General features: G+C 38.4%; 2 protein-coding genes across 8 annotated transcripts; both read left to right on the forward strand.

The window, feature by feature from the left end:
- The first annotated feature begins 1,716 nt into the window (after positions 1-1,716).
- LOC113342625 (SUPPRESSOR OF ABI3-5-like) lies at positions 1,717-7,068 on the forward strand. Of its 6 annotated transcripts, XR_003356757.1 has the most exons (11): positions 1,723-1,848; positions 2,099-2,232; positions 2,919-3,061; positions 3,163-3,203; positions 3,485-3,998; positions 4,083-4,154; positions 4,310-4,402; positions 4,481-4,560; positions 5,458-6,057; positions 6,166-6,380; positions 6,465-7,068. XR_003356757.1 is itself a non-coding variant. In XM_026587110.1 (9 exons), the coding sequence occupies exons 2-9, from the start codon at positions 3,014-3,016 to the stop codon at positions 6,275-6,277; spliced, it is 1,560 nt and encodes a 519-aa protein (XP_026442895.1). In that variant the 5' UTR covers positions 1,723-2,232; positions 2,919-3,013; the 3' UTR covers positions 6,278-7,068. The 6 variants fall into 6 exon arrangements, 1 of the variants encoding a protein (XP_026442895.1); XR_003356759.1 differs by lacking the exon at positions 2,099-2,232 and having other exon boundaries at positions 1,717-1,848; XR_003356756.1 differs by having other exon boundaries at positions 1,723-2,232.
- Positions 7,069-7,265: 197 nt separating this feature from the next.
- LOC113342624 (cyclin-dependent kinase C-2-like) lies at positions 7,266-12,447 on the forward strand. 2 transcript variants are annotated; one of them, XM_026587108.1, is made up of 13 exons: positions 7,266-7,530; positions 7,624-7,668; positions 8,647-8,728; positions 8,812-8,902; positions 9,024-9,053; positions 9,263-9,378; positions 9,463-9,535; positions 9,640-9,760; positions 9,860-9,977; positions 10,676-10,815; positions 10,926-10,983; positions 11,247-11,317; positions 11,492-12,447. In XM_026587108.1, the coding sequence occupies exons 4-13, from the start codon at positions 8,827-8,829 to the stop codon at positions 11,997-11,999; spliced, it is 1,311 nt and encodes a 436-aa protein (XP_026442893.1). In that variant the 5' UTR covers positions 7,266-7,530; positions 7,624-7,668; positions 8,647-8,728; positions 8,812-8,826; the 3' UTR covers positions 12,000-12,447. The 2 variants fall into 2 exon arrangements, with proteins under 2 accessions (XP_026442893.1, XP_026442894.1); XM_026587109.1 differs by having other exon boundaries at positions 8,652-8,728.
- The last annotated feature ends 1,211 nt before the right edge of the window (positions 12,448-13,658 follow it).

Here is a 13,658-nt window from a genome sequence, read left to right on the forward strand (position 1 = left end):
ATCTGGAAAACTAGTCCAGGTTGGGCCACGCGTAGTTTCTTCAATGACCATGTTATGCAGAATAATACAAGTCAGCATAATTTTATTCATTTCTTGAATATCAAAAAAGCGCGTCGGCCCAGCTATGATGGCAAACTTCCTTTTCAATATGCCAAAAGCGCATTCAACATCCTTTCTGCATGCCATTTGTGGTGTGTTAAAGTACTGCATATCCTTCGAAGTCGTCGGACCAAAGCCTACTGTTTATAATCTTGAACCGTAGTTGACCATTCTGTATAGATTCTGTCTGCTAGATAATAACCCTAAGTGTAGTGATGATCGTTGATGGTGAAATTACAGTGCGGTGCGACCCCATTCTTAAGATCTTCAAACAATGGTGACTTATATAAAACGTTGAGTTCGTTATTTGAACCCGGGAGTCCAAAAAAGGCATGCCAAAACCAACAATCATAAGTAGCGCACTGAAGCTTCCAAAATTACAGTTGGTTTTGGATAATGACCCTTATATTGGCCTGCCCATTGTACCGGACACGCATGCCACGTCCAGTGCATGTAGTCAAGACTACCTAACATTCCTGGAAAACCCCTCTCGGTGTTTCTGCAGTTATTCTTTGAACATCTTCCTGAGTAGGCTTTCTTAAAAAGGTTGGACCAAAATGCTCGACTATTGTTTCGCAAAACTGTTTGAGATACCTAAAGGCGGTTGTTTTCCCAATACGTATGTAATCGTCTGTGGAATGCGCCGGTACCCCGTAACATAGTATACGGAGGGTCGCAGTGACCTTTTGTTCGGGACTAAAGCCTCGTATATGTCGTGCATCATACTGATAATTAAATAAAGGTTGTACCTGACAAAGTTCAACAATAATCCTTTGCGTCAAGTTGCGGCCATGCGGAATCGACGCTGAAAATCTTCATTGGAATACACACAGTCATGATTAAAATAATCATGCATCAGCTTTTCGTGGTAAAAATGTCGATTCCGCCACGTCCATCTTCTAGTTGCAACTTCATATGGCTCTAAAGGCTTTGGTATGATCCCGGTTTGTAATAACAACATAAAATTTCGTCTTCTTCTATCTTGGTCTGCATGTCATCCATCTCTATATCCTCCTCAGAAGAATCAAAATTAAAATTCATGGTTGAAAATTGAAAGTAATTAAAATTAAGAAAAGATTGATCGGATGAAAGATTGTTGTGTATTTGTGAGATCAAATTCGAGTCGTATTTATAGAGGTGGAAACGGAAACTAGTCGTTCCAGTGACTTTTAAGAAGTTTCCGTTGGGGTCATTGCCACAAATGCTGGAGTTGCTAATGCTGCCGCTGGCGTCATTACCAAGGGCGCCAATGCTTTTAGTTCAGTCGTTAGCGCCAGATATTCGGTCGCGCGTTTAACCATCTATCACTCACTTCTTTTCCACAGTGGAGATTTCTGTTTGACCATCCACGTGGCTCAACAAACAAGTTCATTTGAACATTGCCATAGGAATTGCTCTAACTGGACTCATTAAACTACTTTCGATTGCACTTGGGCAGGCAAAATCTGGTCTCCCTTATATAACTTGGACAAAAAGGAGTAAAACCCATTAGGATACTGAGTCGGGTACATGCGATTTTTACTCTATTCTCATTTGACCATAATCACCATACTTTGACTTGCGTTTTCTTGACTTCATAAATCTCCTCAAACGAAAATTTTGTAAAATTCAAACTCTCAAAATTCTAGGGTTCGCTCTCGTTTCCCCCTTTCATTTTTGCTCCAGTGGTGAAATTGGAATCCTTGTGGTGGCAGGAGCTATTCTCCACAAGAAGACCACTTCGTCATCGTCATCATCAGTATCTTCTAGGTATTTCCTCTTCACATTATAGAATCCAAATGTTGTTCATCTCCTCTCTGTACTGCACCAATAGTAATCTTAGTCCATCTTCTTCTATTGATTCAATTGTAATTAGTTATTTGATAAATTCTTGCGGATTGTCTGAAACTGTAGCTATTACTGTCTCTAAAAAAGTTTATTTCAAATCTAGGGTTTCACTGAACCCTACATTTCCTAATTAATCACCAAGCATCCACAATTTCTGTTATCTGATCCTCAGAAAACCCTAAAACCCAAATTACAAATTGCAAACATCTCTTCCGAGGCACATCAAATTCCTGTATGTAGACAAACGCTGTAGTGTTGGGGTTCATTTTGGGGAAGCTCCATTTTTCGATTAGAGTTGCTGGACTGGTAAGAACCCTTCTCCATCTCCGATCTACTAAATCGAAACACCCTAAACAGGTTCAAATGCAAAGAACCCTAGAATTGAAAAATTTCCCAGTGTTTTTCTTACTAAGATGTTAATAGCTAATTCTGTCGCTTACGGAGATAGTGAAATTCTAGCTAAAAGTTACTTAAATTGGATGATGTTTGTTTATAATACTGTAGGATTCTTTATCAATCAAGTGATAAGCCTGATGCAGTTTTAGGTTTAATTTGTTGAATCTTATCTGTCTTATTATCGATGTACAACTTAAACCTCTGGGGTTCATAAGTTAAAAGGAACTGGGTTATTGAAATTTTGACCAAAAATATGTTCTGCCCAATGTTATCGCATCAAGGTGTAAGGTAATCTCATAGTTGTATCCAATTGCAACTTTCATATAATCTGAATTAATGCATTAGATGAAGTGTTGAGGTATCTTATGAACTGAAAAGACTCGTCTTTCACAATTTAGAGTGAAAGATGAACATCATGTTCTATTGGTACCTCTGTGTCTATATAATTCAAATCCTCTGAGGGCTTAACTGAAGATAGATTGTTGTCTTCGTAAGGATTTGGTTGAGAAGTATAATAATAAGAAAAGTGGTTGAGCCATAAAAATGTTTCTTGCTTCAAATCGGCAAAATGATATCCGTTTGTGCATCGTTTACAGGAAAGACAAAAGAATCTGCTTCAAGAAACACTTAAAAGATCGTCAGAACCCTTGCGGAGGTAAACCTAGCGCTCAGCGGAAGCTTACGGGTTATAATGGATTTTACACGTCATTTACTTCAGGAAGAATGGGTCCATGTCAGAGTAAGTGCGCTTTTCTACCAATTCTTCCAATAGGACTTTGTCTTTGTGTACATGTACCATGATTATTAGCTGCTAACTTATCTTATTTTCTTAATGCACAGGCTCTGGAGGGGCATCCTGTGGTTCATGAGGCAGATCTTCGGTAAGTGACGTATGTTGCCTCTATATGGTGAGGGTATTGGTGTGGTTTCAGAACTATAACATGTCCTGAAAATGGTGGTTTTGCATGTAATATCTATATTTATGTAAACACTTACCCTACAATCAAAAGTAATGTGGTTATTTTCTTATGAAATTTCAAATTAATTTTATTGTTTACTTCTGGTTAACGTGCTTACGTTGCTCTCTGATCTATTCGTTGCAACATGGTCTGTTATATCTAAATAAAATATTTTTTCTTCCTGATTTACTTCTTTCTGGCAGGATTGGTGGTACTGATAGTGATAGAAGGTTTGACATGGCATTGTTAAGTGAGGCAACATACCCTCGGAAGGCTTATCACCGACACATACATGACAGGGATACCCATGCATATAGCTATCGTGGCATTGATAGCTCCCACGATTCTGGGTTTGACAGGCCTACAAGGTTTGCTGGTCGTAATCATGCTGATTTTGCACCTTATGATATTGGTCATGATTATAGGCATCATATGTCTCGAAGAAGGGAGGATAGGCATGAAAGAGATACCGATTATGGCCGCTCCATCTATGGTTCTGATTGTGACAAAAGCAGAAAAAGAGATGGTAGTTGGGAGAGGTGTGATTCCCTTGTTCGTGTTCGTGATAGACAACGTTCGAGTTGGAAGCGAGATCAAAGTCCAGAACATTCCCTGTATTGTGGACATTATGATCGTCAGAGAATAAGGTCTCCTCGAGTTCACAACCAGTGGAAGGGCAACTATGACGACAGGCGGAATTATGAACATTCTTCAGTGGTATGCTATAAGAGACACTGCATTATTGTCTAGTATATTTTCCGTAAATTTCCTGCTAATTGGGACTACCATTTCCACTCTCAGGTTCCATCTTCAACCGTTAGGGTGAGGGGTTTGTCAAGCAATGCAACTAAGGAAGATGTTTATCAGATTCTAGTAACCTCTATAAACTTTCAACTCTGAATTTTGTCTCACATCTTATTTGTATATGTCGTTTTACCTATAGATGATAAGATTTCTGTTTATCCTCCAAAACAAAAGGCTATTGTTTTGATTGTCTGCCTTCTTATTTCAATTGCTTCTATTATTAGGCAGAATGGGGACCCATTTGTAATGTGAGAGTTTTAAAGGAAAAGGAATCTAGCACCTGTCGTGGATTTGCATTTATTGATTTTCCTTCAGTGGTATGTAAACTTTATGTTGTCCTATACCTCTTTATTCACTATCTAGTTTGTTTCTAAAAACTCATTCTGGTAACACAGAGAGCAGCTCGTACTATGATGGAGGAAGTTGGATATGATGGCCTCGTTGATGATGGGAGAGAGCTGTCTTTTGAGTACAGGTACGTGTTTGTTTTGTATTTTTGGTTACATTTGAACAGAAACATACTACGACTTTCATCCACGATTCAAACAAATTGCAGAGATTTGAGTTAGCTACAATATGTTTGGATAAAGTTTACAGAACGGTGAATCACAAACAACATCTGAGACTGCATATGTTCAGGATTAAAATCTGAAGTTTCACAGTACAGACATGAGGTGCTACAGTTGACACAAATATGGAATTGTTTTTGTCTGGTTACCTAAAGCACTACTTTCACTCAGTTAGCTTAGTGATCAAACTGGATGGCTGGTTTTGCTTCGGTGTTTTAGCACTGTCTTCGTATTTTTTCTTAACTAGGCGTAGGCAGTCAATTTTTCACGATAAGGCCACAAAACTAACCTGCTTGAAAGAATTCATTGTTGAGAAAGACAATAAGAGGACAGAACTTTGATTAGAATCAACTGCAACAGATAAGATGTTTTAATAAACTTTAGTCAATATACAGAGTTACATTCTTTCTTGGTTTACAAATGGGTTAGATAATTGGAGTTCACTATTGTTATCTGGTAATGTAATCAATAGTGCTTGCTGTTTTTACCAACTCACATGTACAGGTTCAAATTCGTAGGCGTTGGACTTTTTGTTCATCTAAAAACAAATTGACTTTTTAAAGACGACTGTATTGTGCTGGATGAATATGTTCGGAGCAATTCATTAGACGTATAACCCAACTTATACAGAAAGAAATGAGATTGTATCAGATCATAGAGCTCTCATATGAACAATATTTTTGCATTTCCCTTTTTTTTGTATGCAAAGGTGTCAACTTTTTTGTTTTTAACACCAATTGTAGAAGTTCCAACATGAATTGATATAATATAGTACACTGAATCTAACCCTATAATCTCCACAGTTTCAAAAAGATCAAATCGAAGAGTCGAGTCCTGCACGAAAAGCTAAATAGCAAGAGAAGAAGGCTACGACAATTAGAAAGAGATGCAGTTGCTGCACGTGCACAGCAACAACAACAAGAAGAAAAAGAGGTGCAAGAGGAGGAAGGAGAAGTAGATGATAGAGATGTGGTAGAAGTAGAACTAGAAGATTGGTTGGCTGTGGATGAGGAAACAGAAGTAGAAGACAGAGAAGCAGGAGAAGGAGAAGCAGAAGTGGATGAGGAAACAGAAGTAGAAGACAGAGAAGCAGGAGAAGGAAAAGCAGAAGTGGAAGAACTAGTACAAGGAGAACAACAACAAACAGAAGTGGAAGACAGAGAAGCAGAAGTCGAAGAACTAGTACAACGAGAAGGAGAAGAACAACTACAGCAGAAGCAGCAACGGCAACTAGTAGAAGAACTTGAGATTGGTGAAATCCTGCACGGGCCTTCTTCACATGGTATTTCTGCTTCCATGTCTTGTGAAGAACTTGAAGAAAGAATGGATTGCATCAAGGAAGATCCATATTTAAAAGTTGTTATAGAAGATATCGAGATCGGTGGTCCAGATGTAATGATGAGGTATGAAGTTATAGGTTTGTGTGCATTTTAGTGCTTAATAACTTGTTATCCTACCAATGAACTTGGTTTTTGTTTTATTTACTGTTTGATGTTCTTACTTGCTTATAGGCACTTGAGTGATCCCGAGGTCCTACAGAAGTTGGGGCATGCTATGGGTTTTACAGTTTCAGAAGGCATTGTCAATTCAACTGAACATACTGCACGAGAGGACGCTGACTAAAACTGACAGGATGAGTCAATTTTTAGCGCACATTGAAATAGAGGAGCTCATCTTCATGGTTAACAGAGAAAGAACAGCTGAATGTTTGAATTCCCTGGAGAAGGTTTGTAATCTATGAATCCCTTACTAAGTACACTTGATGTTTGATATATAAATTTGTCCCTAAACTCAAATAAGTGGTTCCTAGTGATCAATTCCTGGACTGGGATTCAGAACGTCAAAGCAAAGCCTGGATAGTATCAGTTCATACCGCTCCTCGTTCGTGCACAGTATGCAACAATGGATGTTGGGGATTACATGGACGAGATTGAGAGTTGAACTGTAGTAGCCATGCCTCACATCATCTTCTAACTCATTTGGATGAAATGTAGCTAGATCGAGACCTGTAGCTTGTCTGCTCGTGCTAGCAGGAATTTCTGGTGCATCCTCATAGAAGAGTTTTCCTGTATTTGGTGATTATGGCAGCCTCAGGGTTGTGTGGAGTCGAAAAAAAGAGTCATTCAATTCCGCAACAATTACCACCACAACCACCCCTAGTAATAACTAGTAAGGGCGAGACATGGTGGAATACTGGAAGATTTAGTACGACTGATACCAGTAATTCCGCTGGTAATGGCAGAAGGGTTAGCCGCTGTAATTGTCCTACGCTGCTCCTAGAGAAATTTGGTTTCTGTAATTTGTATTGATTTTATTATTAATCAAACAATAAAAAGGGGTACTTGTTCGGTTACCCACTGTAGTTTTGAATTTATAAAGTTTTTGCACATTAACAATTCCAATTTTGTTATTCAGCCTGATTTTATTCAAGGCAATTCTCGAAAGCTATTCTTCCTCCGATTTAATCGTATCTTATTCATATTTGTATTTGTTTTATTTCGTTTTGTTTTTTGTTATATTGCTTGCTCTAAGTCACAGTTTTTGGAGGCCCAGCAACCTTGGTGCTTGGCCCAGCTTCTAATCTAACTTTTATCCCTCCCTTCTTTCCCTTTTATTGCTTCAAACGATTTGAAGAAATGAAAACTAAAAACTCATTTCATTGTTTCTAACAGTAGTTTCATCTTCTTCAAAATCTGATCAGTGATCACAGATGTTTGTCTCCTGTCCATGTAACCTGGACAAAACTAAGAACCTTGTTTTAGACAGTGGGTTCAAGTACCCATCATTTAGCAAAGATTCGGACATGGATTTGATTGGATCTGTTTCTGCAAATATTATTTATTTTGGTTGTTGTTTTCCATTGCCGGAAACGCTTGGTAGGTTCATTTATCTATCATTTACAGCTTAATGGGTTCCTTTGATTTTCTTTTATTCCTTCTCTTAATCTTATGTCCGATCTAATTTTGCAGATGCTCAGAAGAGTTGTGGCGTGGGATAGGAATTCGTTTTAGCAAGTGAGTTTCCATTGATTTCTTTTGCTAATACATGAATTGATTCAACTTGAAGTTTGGGTTTATAATTTCTGAAATTAGGGTTCATTGTGAGGTTCAGGGTTCTGATTAGGTGATTTTTTTATTTCTTTATGAATTCATGATGACTGATTGAGTAATTGAAATACAAGTGAAATCAGAAATTGTTCCAAAATGAAGAAACAAGGTTTTCATCATGGTTTTATTTACTGAGTCGCGAGTTGATTTAAAATCGACTCAGTATTCTAACTCGGTCTGATCCGTATTTAGGCCCATCAAAATATTATTGGAAACAGGTTTCTAATCCTAGGAGGAATAGTTGAAGTCCTTGTCCATAAATAGGTTGCAAGAGCGCATATAGAGAGGGAGGAAAAAAAAAACTAGCAGAATACTATAGAAGAGAATTCAAGACCAAAAAAAAAAACAGTGAAGAAAGATGCAACAGTTAGGGCAAAACGCTGTTAAACTCTTTCAATAAAGTTGAATTTCGTATTGCATAATTGTTAGTATCAGTCTTCTTCCTGTTTAGATACCGTTTATCCATCATCTAGGATTGTTGAAAAAGAGTTATTATGGCTGTAGCTGCCCCTGGGCAGCTCAATCTCTATGCGTCCCCTGCTTTTGGATCCCGCACCGTTGATTGTTTCGACAAGTTGGAGCAGATTGGTGAAGGAACATATGGGTGACTATTCTAACTATTATAAAACCCTTATTAAAACCCTAATTCTCTGGTGCATTGTGTTATTGACTAGTATACAAATTTATTTCTGATTTGAATGGGTTTTATTTAATAAAGTTTGTTAGTGGATTGTAATGGCAATCATAATTTCTTGTTTTCTTTGAAAACCAGCTCATGACAAGCATAATGCAAGTTTAAGTCTGTTTGCGCTCAAACCATAGTTCCCTTATACCTTCTCGAGGTTAATTGTTTTTTTTTTATCTGTTGTCCACACTCTCTTGCAGTCTAGTTTACAAGGCTAGAGACGTCTTAACAGGGGAAATTGTTGCCCTTAAGAAGATTCGAACGGACAAGGAGAAAGAAGGGGTAACATTCGTTATTTTCTTAACCAATTATTAATTGGACGCCTGAGCTTTGGATGTCTAACATTAAAGTTTGACTGTTTGCAGTTCCCTATAACTGCCATGCGAGAAATTAAAATTCTAAAGAAATTGCGTCATCAAAATGTGATTAAGCTGAAAGAGATTGTTACCTCCACTGGTACCCTTCTTTTTAGTTCTTCCAGTTTTAATTCGTAATTTCTTTTTCGTTTTGCTCACGAGTCTCATCACTAGTTTTCACACTTAATTATTAAGGTTTCTAAACCTTTTACTGTCACCAGGACCCGGGAACGATGAGCAAGGGAAGCCAGGTGCGTAGGTTTACAGTTGCATGAATTTCAGCTGAAAATTTTCCTTCATTACTCTTCTACAATTCAGATATATTTCTTAGAATATTATTTTGTTATCACATTGGTTACTGATTACCAAGGCTATTCAGCATATCATCGACTAAGCTTCGTTGCTCCACTGAACTTCTTGAAGGTGAATTGATATACGAAATTACCTGCATTTTTTATAGGGCCGACAGATGGTAACAAGTACAAGGGTGATATCTATATGGTATTTGAATACATGGACCATGACTTTTCTGAGCTTTCTAAACGTGGGGTGCGATTTTCAGTTCCTCAGATCAAGGTACCATCAGAAACTTATCTTTGAGAATTGTTAGTTTTTCAGCAAGTGATTGTCGTGTGAGTACTCAAGTTACTCTGTCCCCAGTGCTATATGAAGCAGCTATTGACAGGACTTCATTACTGTCACCTCAATGAAGTACTTCACCGTGACATTAAAGGTTAATTTTAGGCCAAGCTATTCTGTTTTATTAATAAATTGAGTTTTCGCTTTTCTTTTCTTTTTTCCAATGGTCTGAGACATTGAAATTATATGTTCCTGCAGCTGCTAATCTTCTAGTAGATAATGAGGGGAACCTTAAGCTTGCAGATTTTGGCCTTGCAAGATCGTTATCCAACGACCATCAAGGGAACCTGACAAATGAAGTGATTACACTGTGGTATAGGTAATAACTGTTGCAATTGGGTCTTACAAAGTTGGGTATTCAGTTGACGCTACTTGTTAGTCTGTGCAGCATTTTTACATATTTGGTTCCTTTTTACAGACCCCCAGAAATATTGCTCGGAGCTACTAAATATGGACCGGCTATTGACATGTGGTCCGTGGGATGTATTTTCGCGGAGCTTCTGTTAGGAAAACCAATCTTACCTGGCAAAGACAGGGTGATATTCTATTCCTTCTTCAGTAATGGTTTATGGTTATGTACCTTACAACATAGCTTGCTAGTATCCTGCCTGGATTTCACGAACAGTTATTAAGAAAGACCTTGTGTCTGTGTGTTTCTTCACTCCAAATGAATGGTTTTCTGGAATAGTTAGTGCCAGTTCTCGAATGATGTCAACTGATTTGACCCTAACATGTCAACTGATTTGACCCTAACATGTTAAGAGAACTGTGACCAGAATTGTAAAAAGAAAACGACATTAAGAACAATAGATATGAGTCAATATCCTAGATCGCAATAAGCTACTAAATTGGTGCACGGGATAAACACAAAACAAAAGACAAGAAATACATGACCAAGTAAACGTAAAATGTGTATCATAATGGTACCAAGCTACTAATAGGTTCATAAATATCATCTGTTACCTAACACCCAACTTCTGTTGCATAGTTTGGATGTGCATATCTAATAACATATTTGTTTCCTTTTCGGGTTGCCGAATCGTGTGATTGCTATGAAATTTTCCGAAATTCTGTGAACCTATGTGGTCTGGTTTATCTGTTCATTTTCTTTTACCTACATTTTGATATTCAGATATTTTATTATATGATGAGAGTTCTCTGACAAATACTTGTTGACCAAAAAAATTGAAAATGGATTTCCAAGAATTGAACTAGATATAAATATTTTCTGCAGACAATGCAATTGGAGATGATTTTTAAGCTTTGTGGATCTCCCAATGAGGTCAACTGGCCTGGTGTCTCTAAGTTACCCTGGTATAAGAATTTCAAGCCAAAGGAGCCCAAGGAGAGCTGTCTCAGGGAAACTTTCAGGCAGTATGTAACCAACTCTCACATAGATTTATTTCAATGACTAGTACTTGGTGCTCTTTTTGAATTATTGGTTCAAAATATTATAAATAATTGTTCTCTATGCCCTTGCGTAGGTATGGTCGCCATGCCGTGGAGTTATTGGACAAAATGATGACTCTTGACCCATCTCAGGTACTAATTTAAAACTTACACGTGTCGAGATAAATGATGGCGAAGTTAAATAATTTAATATGATTCTATGAAACTATATTTCCACCAGAATAAGTTACCCCTCTAACTTCTCTTTGTTCTTGAAACTACCCGTGGACTACCTTTAGCTTGTGGTTCCTCCTCTGGATATACATCTTTACGATTCTATGAATCTACTCTCTCCATTGGATGACTGAACTTTACCTCTTGATGACTAAATCATAATGCCATCTTCATGTTTTCAGAGAATATCAGCCAAAGATGCGCTTGATGCCGAGTATTTCTGGACGGATCCCCTGCCTTGTGATCCCAAGAGGTGACATTCCATGACCACATCCTCTTTCCTGTATAACCTTTTGTGCGCTCCTCGATAAAAGTTGATACGGTGACAGGTCTTGGCGGAATGAAATTCTCATATGTAGATGTATATGCGTTTTTCTCTGATCTCGGTTTTGATAATGCTGAAATTTAATTTTACTTTATGGTACAGTTTGCCTAAATATGAAACGTCACACGAGTTCAAGGTACGCCAGCAGCAGAGGCAACAAGAGGAAGCAGCGAAACGGCAAAAGCTACAGCACTCACATGTGCCTCCGTACCAACAGTCTAGGTACCCTCCACTCCATCCAGGAGTTAACCAGCCTATACATACTTCTCAGCCTCCAGTGGCTGCTGGAGCTAGCCATCATTATGGAAAATCACGAGGACCTTCTGGTGTGCCCTCTAGATTCAATCCAAATCGAGCAAGTCAAGGTGGTGGAGGAGGTTACAACTCTGGCTCATATCCACATTCTCCACAAGGACGTGGACCTCCTTATGTTGCTAACGGAATGCCTGGTCCCCGAGGAGGTGGTAGTAATTACAGTCATAACAGTTCAAGTTACCGTCCACATCCATATTCACGAGGTTCAAGTTCTGGTCGAGAGGCGCCAGGCGACAATAGTAAATCACATCAGCAACATTATTATAGTAAGCATTGTAATGGCGACAGGGGTTAAATGACACGACAGACGTAACTGAATCAAGGCTGGAGACTATCAAGTTGGGCGGTCTTCTTTTTCCACTGAAAAGCGATATGGTTGCAGGTCAGGACTTAAGATTCCGTATCTCAAAGTTGTGTAAAACTATTCCCTTTAGGGAACTTGGGGTAATGTGAATTTGTACAGATATATACACCGACTGATATCACCTACAGCACTTGGCAAATTTTCCCTCTACTCCACTTAGTTACATCTTGAGAATCTCACTCATATCATGAAAAATAAATGTAAAGTGCATTAGCCTCTTTCTGAGGTGGTACCGAGGTCTATGAGTTGTAAAGTGTATCCGAGTGCTTGAGCTTCAAATGTGGATCTCTGGAACGCTTTGTGACATGAAATCTATCATTGTACTTCAGAAATTGTTCCATGAATCGAACTGTGTCTAAATTTTATCTTTATTCTGTCATATATGTGATTCTCAATTTGCTTCTTGATCCAAGATAATCATCTTGAATCGCAATCCATTTTTGTATTGATCTCCACCCTACTATTTACTGGGTCGCCTGTGTTTTCTAGGGCATCATATTACCTTTTTTCTTCTCTCTTTCACGCCACCTCCGAAACAACCACCAGCGGATCGACCATGGCTTCAGATGTTTATGATCATCAGCAACAATACGAAGACAGCAACATAATGATATCTCCTCTCAGCATAATGCACTACATAGATCGGTTTTTGCTTTCCTAATTATAAGTCGTTCTAAAGTCAAGCTTTATAGAACAATACACTACATGGATCTTGTTGATGTGGAAATTGGATGTACAATGCATCATATTTCTGGTGTAGATAACCAGGTTGGAAACTCCTTTTGTTATGTAAGTTGATTTTTCATCTTTAAGAATTATACTAGATTTTGTGCCGCTTCGCAAACTTGGTTCACCAATTCAATCTACAACTACAAACTACAAATACAATGCATCACCGCCTCTTTCTTTGATTTGGTAAAGCTCGGCTTCGCCTCACCCAAGTCCCCATTTGATTCAGTAAAGCTCGGCTTCGCCTCGCCCAAGTCCTTTAAATTGATTGGAAGTTGTTGCAAACGAACCCTAACAAAACTTCATAAGCCAAACGGGAAGGCATCCACGTCGTTTTTGTGGACGCTTGGCGGCCTTCGTATTCATTAGGAAAAATTAACTTGACCATTCGGTGCCAATATCATTGGAAAAGCAAGTATCCGTTTATATGTTTTTGGATAGTGAACACATCTTTAATGTATATGTGGTTAACACTTACATTATCTATTCAGTCAGTGCCAATATCATTGGTCAAGTCCTAAGTATTACATAGTCAAGGCATGTGCATTAAGAATGAGTTTTAGGTTTCCGTTCGTCAATAGGAGTGTCATATCCACTGCTTTGTTGTTCAACCATCCGACTTGAACCTTCCCCTTCTTGGCGACCCCTTTTCACCAGCATGGTCTGGATTGGGTCAACAATGTTGACTGAAAAACATTAGTCAATTGGTTGTAGAGGTCTGTTTGTTCTCGAGTGTTCATCGGCTCTCCGCTCCGGATTTTTTCTATCATTTTATTCAACAGGCTTGTTGGACACTATTTATTACACGAGGATGAGAAAAATGTTCATACCATTCCATATATCCCTCGTCAGCAGCATTTG

The sequence above is a fragment of the Papaver somniferum genome, unplaced genomic scaffold (assembly GCF_003573695.1).
Source record: "Papaver somniferum cultivar HN1 unplaced genomic scaffold, ASM357369v1 unplaced-scaffold_45, whole genome shotgun sequence".
NCBI classification, from domain to species: Eukaryota; Viridiplantae; Streptophyta; class Magnoliopsida; order Ranunculales; family Papaveraceae; genus Papaver; species Papaver somniferum.

What these genes read in the sequence shown, in the direction of transcription:
- LOC113342625 (XM_026587110.1), top strand. Translation starts at nt 3,014, where the DNA reads ATGGATTTTACACGTCATTTACTTCAGGAAGAATGGGTCCATGTCAGA. An exon ending in ATTATGAACATTCTTCAGTG is followed by an intron (nt 3,999 to 4,082) that starts GTATGCTATAAG and finishes TTCCACTCTCAG; the next exon opens with GTTCCATCTTCAACCGTTAG. An exon ending in AAGATGTTTATCAGATTCTA is followed by an intron (nt 4,155 to 4,309) that starts GTAACCTCTATA and finishes TTCTATTATTAG; the next exon opens with GCAGAATGGGGACCCATTTG.
- LOC113342624 (XM_026587108.1), top strand. Translation starts at nt 8,827, where the DNA reads ATGCGAGAAATTAAAATTCTAAAGAAATTGCGTCATCAAAATGTGATT. An exon ending in ACTTCACCGTGACATTAAAG is followed by an intron (nt 9,536 to 9,639) that starts GTTAATTTTAGG and finishes ATGTTCCTGCAG; the next exon opens with CTGCTAATCTTCTAGTAGAT. An exon ending in TCTTACCTGGCAAAGACAGG is followed by an intron (nt 9,978 to 10,675) that starts GTGATATTCTAT and finishes TATTTTCTGCAG; the next exon opens with ACAATGCAATTGGAGATGAT.